The sequence below is a fragment of the Emydura macquarii genome, unplaced genomic scaffold, assembly GCF_026122565.2.
Source record: "Emydura macquarii macquarii isolate MOO-44397 ecotype Brisbane River unplaced genomic scaffold, CSIRO-AGI_Emac_v2 contig_2422, whole genome shotgun sequence".
In the NCBI taxonomy this organism is placed as follows: Eukaryota; Metazoa; Chordata; order Testudines; family Chelidae; genus Emydura; species Emydura macquarii.
In genome coordinates, this window is record NW_027132559.1 from 37,522,996 (window position 1) to 37,535,804 (window position 12,809).

General features: G+C 44.8%; 1 protein-coding gene across 1 annotated transcript in view; it reads right to left on the reverse strand.

The window, feature by feature from the left end:
- Window positions 1–12,809, reverse strand: part of ST8SIA6 (ST8 alpha-N-acetyl-neuraminide alpha-2,8-sialyltransferase 6) — a 52,580-nt gene that overhangs the window by 9,546 nt on the left and 30,225 nt on the right. The window contains exons 5-6 of the mRNA XM_067561706.1: window positions 7,260–7,404; window positions 93–205 (exon numbers count right to left, since the gene is read on the reverse strand). Of these exons, the coding sequence (XP_067417807.1) occupies window positions 93–205; window positions 7,260–7,404 (258 nt within the window). The remainder of the gene's footprint in view (window positions 1–92; window positions 206–7,259; window positions 7,405–12,809) is intronic.

The window sequence follows — 12,809 nt, forward strand, 5'->3', positions numbered from 1 at the left end:
CATTTGGTTAACGTTTAGGCCTACCCAGCTGGACACAGTCCTTCCGAGAGGTTTAGCGGTCTTTAATTCCAATAGTGTTTAGCAGCTCTTACCTAAATACAAAGTCAGAATTATCAATTTCAGCTCCACAGCTGGAGTTTTTCAGAATGCCTCCATTTCCAACCACTGCACAGTGCTTAAAAGGATAGCCTAAAAGGGGTGGGGACTGGAAAGAACAAAAAAAGCATGAACACAGTTTGGGTTGGGTTTGTTTTTTCTTTTTTGCATTTCTAGTGATATAGAATCAGAACTATACTTTGTCTGTGCTTGCAGGCTAACTCCTGTAAATTGCAGAGAACGCACACAGACTGCAGCACATGTTTGCTACAAACAATCACATTTAACAGAGAGGTGGAATGAGCAAGAATGGACTGTGAGCTGCTATCTTTGCATTCACCAGTTTGGGGAAGTAATTGCATTGTTAAAATTGAACAAAAAGATAAAGAACTCACTTTGTTCCTTTCCTCAGAATATATCTGACCATAAAATACTCCTGTTATGGATGGTATCCCCTGAAGGACAGAGGGTATGTCTACACTGCAATGTAAGCCCATGGTTAGTGTGACTCAGGTAAATTGATCCCTGTTAGGGAACCCTGGGCTTACACATCTACACTGTTTTTTAACCATATTTTAAGACTTTTCTAACCTGGGCTTAAATCCAGGGCGCTGGTGTCCACACTGCAGTGCACAGACTGGAGTCAAACCAACCATATCCCAGAGTCCCTTGTGCCTGCGCAAAATGTGGCCGCTTTAGACCTGTGACCGTGATGCGCTATGGGAAAACTTTATTCCCACCCTGCACATGACAAGATGTCTGAACAGCCTGCCAAACAGCCATTTTTGTGTGTGCACTCCCAACTACTGCAGCCAGCGACATGGAGGAGGCGCCTTTTGAAGAACTTCTCGTGCTTGTGTTTTCACTCCTGTGTCAGGAAACTGGCATAGCACTCATGAGGCACCGGTGGACATTCTGGTGGCGTTTTCTGTCCCACCAAAGGTAGCTGATGGATTCCCTGATGGAGCAGCTGGAGGAGGAGGAGTACTCTGGCACTGCAGACTTGCACTGGCTGATGCTGCTTGGTATAACTGGCATAGCCACTGATGCCCCATAGGTAGCTCGGCACTTCTGGCACAGGGCCGCAAGCAGATTGTCATGCAGACCTGGGATGACCAGCGATGGGGCCAGAACTTTCACATGAAGCAAGCTACATTTCTGGAGCTTTGTGAGCAGCTCAGCTTGCCCTGATCCTCCAGAATAAAGAGAGACGACTGAAGTCACTCTTGCTGGTCCAGAAGTGGGTGGCTATAACCATCTGAAAGCTGGCTATCCTCAACTGCTAGACATCTGTCGCCAACCAGTTTGGGGTTGGAAAGTTGGCTGTGAATAGAGCAGTGACAGAGGTAACTGACACAATCAGGTATGTAGTTTATCCCAAGGGGTTGACATTAAAGATATTCCAGAGATAACTGCTGGCTTTGAGAGAATGGGGTTTCCTAACTGAGCTGGAGTCACTGATGGGATACACGTACCCATAGGTTGCCCTCTTCAAGAAGCACAGAGTACATAAACCACAAAGGGTGCTACTCCATTGTTATGCAGGCCCTCGTGGATCACAGGCCAGTTTATGAACATCAACGTGGGCTGTACTGGAAAAGTTCATGACAGCAGTTTTTCACTACTCAGGAGGCGACATTCATGGGCAGGCTGGGACACTATTCCTAGTAAATGACATTGTCACAAAAGATGTTACTATCCCCAGCATTATTGTGGGGGACTCTGCATACCCCCTTTTGCCTTGGCTTACAAAACCATGGTCTGATTTCAGAGGCCCTGGCAAAAGAAGGCTTAATTACCCTCTCATCAGGTGTAGAATGGTTGTTGAATGTGCTTTTGGCAGATTAAAATCTCGTTGGTGATGGCTACAGACCCGTTTGGATGCTGGTGTCATCAGTGCTGTCTGCATGACTGTGACTTGCTGTGCTCTTCACAGCCTTTGTGAAGCCATCTCCCCCTGACTGGACCTATGACAGTGAGAGGACCCTGGATTGGTAACCTCAGCCAGGAAGTGCAGCTCTCACTGTTGGAGCTGGTTGGACCCAAGCAGCAGAAGTCAGGGATACTTTGTGTTCTCACATTATGGACTTGCATGGCCCAGTGGAAGAAGGGGAATAGTACCTGTACCAATGTGTTTATGGAGGGAAATGAGCTAAATAAATATTTAGGCAGGGCATTTAGTGCTTTGGAAGGGGTGTCAGATTGACTACCATGCAATGTAATTATGAATTATATGATGATTAATGAATTGGGGGCAAGGGATCATGAATTTATGTATGGAATTTATTGAAATGTGAAGTGCTGTACCTTGGTAAACAGAGGAATAGTGTTCGCTTACTAGTGCATAATTGCTCCTGATCACATTTTTAGCTTTATTATCTGAACTCATGATTGTATCATGTGATGCAGTGATAGCAATAAGCTTTAAGGATTTAAAAGGCTTTATTTGTAAACACGTTTTAAAAACAGTACAACAGTCAACCACTGGTGGACAGGCCAGCTGCCATTACAACACCCCAAAACAAGTACCAGAAGAACATTAAAAAAAAAAAAGTGCTGGAAAGAGCCAAACCCGACACAAACTCCCTACTAATACATGCTCCGGGCCCCTGTTCTCTGATTTCCCCTTTCTCCACACACTTGGCGCTGAGGGTGGAGGTATCCACAGAAGATGGATTGAAGAAGGAAGGCTACACGGGGTTTACTTGCTCTGCCCAGCCTCTCATGAGGCCTGAATGCATGGGCCACCTCAACATGGGGTTGTCCAAGCTACTCCATGCTTGAGGGTACATTGAAGAAGGATTAGGCCAAGGTGTAGGGGAGGCAGCAGGAGATGGTGCTCTTGCAGCCATGAGAGAGATGAGTGGCTGAAACAAATTCTCTCTGTGGATCTCTGGCCTCCTCCCTCAGCTGCTGCTCCTGTTCCAGGAACTGCTTTGCAGGAACCTAGTCTCTCGCTGAAACTCTGACCTCCAGTTGGCTGGCGAGCCTCAGCCTTTTCGCCTGCCTCTCAGCATGCTCTGGCTCGACTTTCATCCCTCTTCTTCTGGCACTGGATCTACTGTGTCAAGAACATCGATCATAACTTCATCTCGGAAACACTTCCTCTTGGAATGGCCTGTGAGGGTACATTGGGCCACGGATCAAGTTCCTGAGGAACAGCAGGCAGTAGAGGTTGAGGGGCTGAACAAGACAAGGGTTAGTGTCTAAAGTAGCTCAGTGGAGGAGCACAGAATTAATTCTTGTGGAATCTCAAGGACATAAAATAATACATTTCTAAACTGAACCAACATGTATTCTGAAGGGGATGCTTCAGTCCACATTCTGAAAGACTTTATGGTCAGAAGGGACCATCATGATTATCTAGTCTAACCTCCAGTACATTGCAGGCCACACAACCTCACCCACCCACTGAACTAGACCCCTTATTTCTGGAGACAGACTGGTTACTTGCAGTTACAGAAGGGCAGAGACAATGGCACAGTTAAAATTACAACCTGTTTTCTGTTTTATAAAGATTTTATAATTAAATGGCATATGGAGAGTATATGTGGGGACGTGGGGCAGATAGAGCCCTTGTTGCAAAAGGCTTTTTCTATCATTTCAGGCCTTTCACACTTTGGAGGATATAACAATTCTTCTGGTGCCTGACTGGCAAAGGGAGATGTTATTCCAAGCTGCTGGAGGGAAATCTGCCGTGTATGCAGCAGAATGTAGAATGACTGAACTGCACATCTGTGGAGTGGGCTAGTCAGCTACTGAGGTGGCCCTGGAAAATACGGTCTCCCCCACAATGTAATTGCATATCTGGAGTTCCTGCTTCAGGAAAAGTTTGCAGTTATCAGTAACCAGGACTGGGTCAGAATCCATGAGGGAATTAACAGAATGCTGTGTTAATTCACACTTGGTTCACCCTGTTATTGCTGCACACAAACACGCAGAACTCTACAACTTTCCTCCTCCCTGCACTCAGCACAGTTCTGGACAAAAACTGACACCCCACTTGTATTTGGGAGAAATAATTTGGTAACCCGCAGACTGCATGGATTACCTCTAACTGAAATGGACTAGATTTGGAAATAGAGGACAGTTTCCCAAAGACATACACTGGGTTCACAGTTTCCAGGTGGCTCCATAGACCAAGAAAGAATGATTACAGAGTGGCAAATTTCAAGCCCTTACTACTGAAAAGGAAACATGAATGACCCTAGCAAGTACCTGTGATTTTACAGTGAAATACCCTTTACAGCTGTTTATAACTGTTTGAAATTCCCGGTCACCATTTTGAACTCTATGTGGTACAGGGGAGGAGAGGGAGGGGGTGCCAAGGCGCTCTGATACAATCCACCATTAGCGGACACACAGTGGTAGCTCGGGCTTATCGTAACATGTGCATTGTTTCTACAGCAGAAATCCCTCCCATTACTGTAATAATAAACTGTAAATCAGAATCATAAACTTACCAGGCTCTGGAGCAGCTTCTGTCTCCACCGGGTTTGCTGTAGGCTTAGCAGTGGGTTGTTCCTTGGGGAGAAGGGGGGGGAATCAAATAGCTCTTCTGAGTCCGGACCTTGAATTTGATGTTGAGTCTGATCCACGACCTGCTCTTGGTTTCATAAACAGTCACTTCATGCAGTGCCCACCACCTGGTCAAACAGCCATGACGTTGTCGAGTTGCCCGAGGTGTGGTTCTTGTTGGTCTTCCAGTACTCATACTTCAGTCTCTTAATACGCTCCCTGCCCTGGTCACCTGTCTGGAAAATCTGCAAAACTGCCAGCTTTTTAGTGATCTGCTGGTACACGTGGTCATTCCTGGTAGTTTTGCTGAAGTCCATAGTTTTACTCACCTGGCACCAGAGATTCACCTAAATTGGGCCGTGCTCACATGCCCATGAAGCAGTACTCTGCAAAAATCTGACCCTGCTCAGTCTCTATTACAAAGCCAGGAGGCTCTCTGATAGTGTGCTTGGTGATCAGAAGAGAATGGGTTAACACTGACCTGAGCTGCTGCCGTACGCCCAGGAGGGTGGCTTTCATTGTCAATAGATTGCTGGGATAGCGGGGAAGTTGGCCCATGGAATTGTGGGATATTTCTGGCCGACTCCCAGGTCAAGCAAGGCTGCATCTACATTGCAAAGCACTAGGGCATCAAACCCTGGGTCCTGGCTTGACTTGTGCTCAGACCCGGCAGCCCTGAGGATCCTGGGACCCTGAGCCCATGTAATTGAAGTGTAGACACGAGAGGGGTTAGGCTTGAGGCTGATCTTAAGTACGGGCTAACATTGCAGTGCAGACATTCTCTTAGTGGGACCATGTATCTAGGGAGATCTCCAGGAACTGTTCCTGCCAGGGAAAACTTAGGTGCTTAGTGTTAGCCTTCCCCTTCTCTCAGATTGGCTGTGTGCTGGGAAGGAAAAGGAGTTAAACAGCAGGGGGTGCCATAAAGAAAAGCAAAAAAGAGTGTGAAAGCTGGTAAGTACCAGTCCTTGTAGAAGTTTATCTCAAGACAAAACAATAAAACGGTTTTGTTTGGAAAACCAAGAACCTCTTTGATGTTGGAGAAAGAATTTCGTTTTTGTCACTTGGTTTCGCTGCAGAAACGCATTGTATTTGGGTGAGAAAGTCCCTAGGCTAAACTAGTCTGGCTGGGATAGAAAGTGCATGTACATATCAGCAGATACCATTGATATACAGGGCCTGATTCTCCTCTCACTTATCCTAGTTTTACATCTGTGTAACTATCTACTTCAGTGGCATTACTCCTGATTTATATCAATGTGAGAGGAGGACCATGTCCATAGTACTTGAGCATACACAAGTCCAGGAGGTTGTAGAGGTGTCAGGAGGAATCATTTGTCAGACACACTTGAGAGATGCACTTGTGCATTTCCCACTGTGCTCCATCCATAGAGGATGTGATTCTCTAACAGCCCCAATATACAAACACTGGTTCTTTAGCTCAACCTGTATCATGTTCATGTTTTCAGTTCTAGAGGTTCCTGGTTCAACTCCTGAAATTCACCACAGTGACTGGGATTGGCATGGAATAAAAGAAATACAGAACATCTATTGAAGACTGAAACTTTTCATAATCACCTGAAATGAAGCTTGAGAAAAGCCACATAAGTTTGCAGTGTTCAATCCATAAACCTGATTTAGGATTTAGAGTCCAGCGGAGGGCAATGAAAATGATTAGGGTGCTGGAGCACATGATTTATGAGGAGATGCTAAGGAAACTAGGCTTGTCTATTATGCAGAAGAGAAGAATGAGGCGGGATTTGATAGCAGCCTTTAACTATCTGAAAGGGAGGTTCCAGGGTGGGTGGAGTTAGGCTGTTCTCAGTGGTAGTAGATGACAGAACTAGGAGCAATGGTCTCAAGTTGCAGTGGGGGAGATCTAAGTTTCAGATTAGGAAAAACTTTTTCACTAGGAGGGTGGTGAAGCACTGGAATGGGTTACCGAGGAAGGTGGTGGAATCTCCATCCTTAGAGGTCTTTAAGACCTGGCTTGATAAAGCCCTGGCTGGGATGATTTAGTTGGGGTTGGTCTTGCTTTGAGTAGGGCGTTGGACTAGATGACCTCATGAGGTCCCTTCCAACCCTAATCTTCTATGATTCTATCTCTTGCATTGGAACTGGAAGCGCTGCAGAGGCCCATCTGGCTCCTGAGAGATTGCAATTTGCAGTGCTCTCCAGTAACCCCTCTGGCTGAGCTACCAGCAAAGTTCATGAATACTAAGGGTATGTCTGCACTGCATCTGGGGATAGCCTCTCAGCCCAGGTCCACAGGCTTGTACTAGCGGGGCTTGTGCAAGTGTGCCAAAAAAAAGCTGTGTAGACATTGTGGCTTGGGTTCTGAAGCCTGGGGGGCGAGTGGGCTTGAGAGCCCATGCTCCAGCCCAAGATGCACCCTCTACACAGCTATTTTTAGTGCACTAATGCAATCCCCACTAGTATAAACCTATGGACCTGGACGGGGAGACTCACTTCTGGGTGCAGCATAGACATGACCTAAGGGAAATCCCAGCCAGCCTCTCTCCTTTGCACAAGAAAGTTATCAAGAAATAAGGCTTTGGGAGAGAATCAGTGAGTGTGGTGGGTCTAACCTCTGAAGAACCAAATAAAACAGCTCTGATTAGGAAAGCTAAAGAAACAGTTCTTACCTCAGGCAGCATCCTAAAAATGTCCTCTGTGATGAGAATAGTCTTTTTATTGTCCACCTCATAACTCATGTTACTTCCCAGTGGGGTGTTGTTTTGAGAAGCAATAAAGTTGTGAACAGCATCACAGCAGGAAGCTAGTTCTGACCTGCAAAAGATCAGTATAGCTAATGAATGAAAAGGAGGTGGCAGAGAACTAGAAAATAAAGCCTGTTTTTAATTAATTTAGTTACCAATAAAGCTGCATGAACCTTTCAGAATGATGTTTCTCCTGCCTTGCTTTGTAACTAGCCCAAAACAGCTCAGCTTTGTCAAAAAAGATTGTACGATTCTTGGCAAACCCAGGAGCCCCTTCTCTTTCCCTGTTCCCTTCCCTGCTCCAGGAAAATAGGCCACAATCACACTTATTATTGTTATAAATGATTACTATGGAAGCACTAAGGCCCCAACAGAGACCAGGTCCCCATTGTGCTAGGCGCTGTAAAAACATATAATAAGAGTCAGTCCTTGCCCCAAAGTGTTAATCAGATTTCAGCAAAAATGTAAGAGATGGGTGTAATAATCAGAAGGGATAGGGGAAGAGAGGATGCCAGAACAGTGAAAGAAAACACCTGGTTATGTACTTTAGCTATGGAACAGCTAAATGGTTTTGAATTAATTAACAAATGATTAATTTTTTTAACCACTCAGCCCAGTTCTGCTGTACAAGATTTTGCAGATGTTAAATAAATTATAAGATAAGATAGATATCTTCAGTGTTGGGGGGGGGGGGGGAGGGAAATAGCAAGATAAGCCAACACAATCTATAAAAATCATCTAATCAGTAGGGCAGCCTCCATTTAAGCACTTTCTAGGAGGATTGTCTCTTTATCATCCACCTCATTACATGTTACTTCAGAAAGGGGTGTGTATACATGCTAAGCAGTATTATTTTGGGAAGCAGTAAAATTGTGAACAGCACCATCAGGACTCTGAAATCTGCTATTAGGCCGGCTGTCTTTTGCCCTGTTCTGGGATCTGATACACCCCACAATGCCCTATGATACCAGGGAATTTTGACCCAGAACTTCAAAGATATATAGGAGCCTAATTCCCACTGAAACAACCATTGAGGGCCTGGGCCTTTATCTCATAAGAACGACTATAGTGGGTCAGGCCAATGGTCCATCTAGCCCAGCATCCTGTCTTCCGACAGTGACCAATGCCAGGTGCTTCAGAGGGAATGAACAGAACAGGTAATCATCAAGTGATCCATCTGCTGTTACCCATTCCCAGCTTCTGGCAAACAGAGGCTATGAACATTTCAAAGCACGGTTTTACATCCCTGCTCATCCTGGCTAATAGCCATTGATGGTCCTATCCTCCATGAACTTATCTAGGTTTTTTTTTTAAATCCTGTTATAGTCTTGGTCTTCACAACATCCACTGGCAAAGAGTTCCACAGGTTTACTATGCGTTGTGTAAGGAAATACTTCCTTTTGTTCATTTTAAACCTTCTGCCTATTAATTTCATTTGGTGACCCCTAGTTCCTGTATTATGAGGAGGAGTAAATAACACTTCCTTATTTACTTTCTTCACACCAGTCATGATTTTATAGACCTCTCTTATTCATCTCTTTTCCAAGCTGAAAAGCCACAGTCTTGTTAATCTTTCTTCAAATAGAGTTGTTCCATGCCCCTAATAATTTTTGTTGGCCTTTTCTGTAGCTTTTCCACTTCCAATATATCTTTTTTGAGATGAGGCGACCAGATCTGCACACAGTATTCAAGATGTGGGCATACCATGGATTTATAAAAAGGCAATCTGATATTTTCTGTCTTATTATTTATCCTTTTCCTAATGATTCCCAACATTCTGTTAGCTTTTTTTTCTTTTCTTCTAAACACTTTTACCTCACACTTCCAGATTGTCAGCCTAAGGTCAGCAGTGAAATCCCTAGAATGTCAGACCTCTTCTACCTCACCCCAATATCAACCGAGCTAAAATGTGGAGGGAGGAATAGCCCTACATAGCTAATGGTGCTCTTGGAAACTAGAAAAAAAATTAACACAGCAGAGAATATGCACTTATTCCTTTCCGAACATAGGAAGAAAATTGAAAAGCAAAGGTTTTTTATTTGCAGAAGGAATCACACAAAAGATGTTTTATTTCATATATATTCTGTGAATAAGGTAAACCAATCCACCAAAAAACTCCAGTTAAACAATACAGGCCAAGTTCCCTAAGTTATGTTGACTTTAATAGGGTAGAACAGGGTCAAACGAGAGAAGAAGTAGCTCCATCTAACTTGGTCAGTGAGGTAAGCTGAGTTATTACTCCACTGAGAATAATGCTTCTTCCCTATTAGAGTCAGGGCAAGTTCTGGAAGGCAACAGACCATGGAGTAGCAATAGATCCTAGCAGACAGGCAGAAAAAGGGCTGTGCTTAACTCCACTTCTCCTACACACACCATATTACAAGTTAGATTAGAGCAACTTCAATGCCTCTTGGACAAAATGCCTGGGTGTGTAAGGGGGACCGAGCGAAAATGGGTGTTGGAGGTTAGAATGGGTGTATAAGGAAAACTATTTGCGAGGAATTGCATGTGAGGGAGATTGAGTGAGAATAGATGCTGGGGATTTGTGTAGCGAAAGTATGTATTGAATTCCACATGGCTGCACTACATATGTCTTGAAGCGGCACATCGTGGAGGGAAGCCATGGTTGAATCCCGGGTTCTTGTGAAATGGGCTCTCACCCTAAGGAGCGGAGGCAGTCCCAACAACTGATAGCATATTATAGTGCACTCTGAAATTCACTTGGAGATTCTCTGTATGGAGATTGCCTGCCCCTTAACTCTCTCCATATCCCAGTTTCATCTCATCCAACTCATCCATGCTGTCTTTTCAAAGCCTTACACCTTTGAAGAGAAACGATGACTTTGCTCCCCCAATGTCCACTGGGCTTTGGCCTTCTACATGTAGAGGACAAGACTGATCTTTGGTAGAAACTTGGGATGTAGGCAGAGGGAGACCCTATCCTTATGGAAAGTGGTGAAAGGAGGGTTTGCCATCATGGCCCCAAGTTTATTTAGCCTTCTCGCTGAAGTAATATCCATAAGGAAGGTGACTTTCATGGATGAGAGGGACATAGAGCACGAAGCCCACAACTCAAAGGATTGTTTCATTAGAATAGAATATTCATAGAATGAGGTCTTATTTCATAGAATGAGGTTGAGGTCCCATTGGGGAGTGCAAGGTTGTCCAGGTGGAAAGTTCTGATGAGGCCTTTCCAAAACTTAGCAGTCAACAGGTGTGTAAATATGGAGTGTCCTTCCATGAGTGAGGAGTGTGGGGGGGTACTCTGTGCCTCAAAGCAGCACCCTGCAACCCCATGTTCACCACTGTCCTATAATTGTGATATGTTTTGTACAAAGTATGCCTTCTGAGGTATCATTTTAAAAGTCTTGATCCGCTGAACAATAATATCCTGTTGGATTGTATGTGCTATCATTGTATGTGAAGTTATGAAGTATTGCTATATATATTAAAATACGTTGTGATGTGGAAGACACCAACAACCAGCCTTTCAGGCAGGACAAATGGAGTAGCCAGACAGTGTTAATGACTCACCAACAGCCAACAAGGAAAGAATCCACTATCTCAGGAACTGTTTACCATGAAGACTTTACAGAGAGAGCATGTAGACAATGGACACTGCTTAACCAATGGGGGTGGCCCCCCACATCATAGCCACAGATCTTTCCAGCAAGCTGGAAGAAACTATAAGAGGGAAAGTGACATCATCACTTGGCTTCTCTCCCTCACAACTCAACACCTGGAAGAAACATCTGGAGGACGAAGACTTCTGAACTAGGGAGGGGGTCCCGGGCTGGAGGAGAGTTCCAACCTGTGTATTGAGGAATAGAAATCTGTTTGTACCACCTGTTAGGGTGAGACACTGATTGATTTAAGTCCTGTTCAGTTGGTAGAACTTAAACTGCGAATTTACTTTTGTTTCTTAAGTAACCAATTCTGATTTTTATGCCTACCCACTTATAATCACTTAATCTATCTTTCTGTAGTTAATAACTGTATTTTATATTTTACCTAAAACAGTGTGTTTTGATTGAAGTGACTGGGAAATCTGCTCAGGTTACAAAGGCTGGTGTATGTTCACTTTCCTTTGACGAAGTGGTGAACTGAATAATGAACTTACACTGGTCAGGCCTCTGACCAGTGCAAGACGGTACAGTTCTGGGGTGCAAGACAGGACCTGGGGGAAACTGACTTGTGCACCAATTCCACAGATGGACTTCCTCCACACACAGAGTGGTTCACTTTGTGTTTCCTTGTTTGTTGATGTAATAAACAGTGGTGGCGCTGTCCGATGTGATGAGAACATGATGGGAGCAGATGGATGGAAGAAATTCTTGGCATTCTTACAGCCCAGAATTCCAGAAATGTTGGAACATGGGCGAGATCATTGGGTCCTTTGGCAATTGTGTGATGCTTCGTATGGCCTCTGGTGTAAAAACTGGGAAATCCTGTACCATTGTGTGGGTGGTGGACTGTAGAATTTACACTTAGGCGCAGGTCTATAGATACCCAGTGAGCAAAGTGTGGGTCTTGAATCCTTGAGGGTGTGGAGGGAATCATCCATTTTCTAATTAAAAAGATGAGATTCATTGAAAGGGAAGACCTCTGGGGAAACCAGAGGAATGAAGCCATGGTTCCATCTGCATGACAATGCCTGTAGCTATCAAGCATGAGGAAGTGTCTGCCATGTCCATAGCTGATTGAAGAACTGTCCTCAAAACCAGTTACCCTTCCTCCAAGAATCTGATCTTGCTGCAGCAGTTTCTTAGCAAAGTCCTCCAGTTTGCTATACTTCAAGAAGTCATATTTGGCAAGCAATGCTTGATAGTTCGAAATCCTGAACTTGAGGTTCACTAAGGAGAAGACCTTGCATCCCAGAAGGTCCACCTGTTTGCCTTCTTTATCAGCTGGAGTGGAGCATGGGTGTTACTATCTGGACCATTTTGTTGTGCCCTGTACCCCAGGGAACAGGGATCGGGGAGTGAGAAAAGAAACTCAGACCCCTTGGCTGGTACACAGTATCTCTTTTCTGCCCCCTTGGCGGTAGGCGTGCATGTTGCCAAAGCATGCCAAACAATTGGAGTTGGCTGGAGGATGGCATCATTGATTGGCAGGGCAACCCTACACAGTACCGATGAGTTAAGTATGTTCAGGAACTGATGTTACTTGTCCTGAACTTCCTGCAGGGGAATGTGAAGTTCACCCACTATCCTACGTAGGAGATCTTGCGATTGTTGAAAGTCATCTGGAGGCAAGGGAGAAGCTGAAGTCACTGCAGCATCTGGTGAAGAAGACTGAAAGTGCTCCTGCTCCGTCCATACCATCGGAACCGAACTGAGCAGTTCTTGCTCCATGATCGCTTTGGAGCGCCTACTTGGGGGCACTCTAGATGGGGAGAGATGTGAAGTCTCCCCTGTAGAACAGCTGGGTTCCGAGGGTGAGTATTGGGGTCAGGGTCCTCATTAGGGCCAGCAT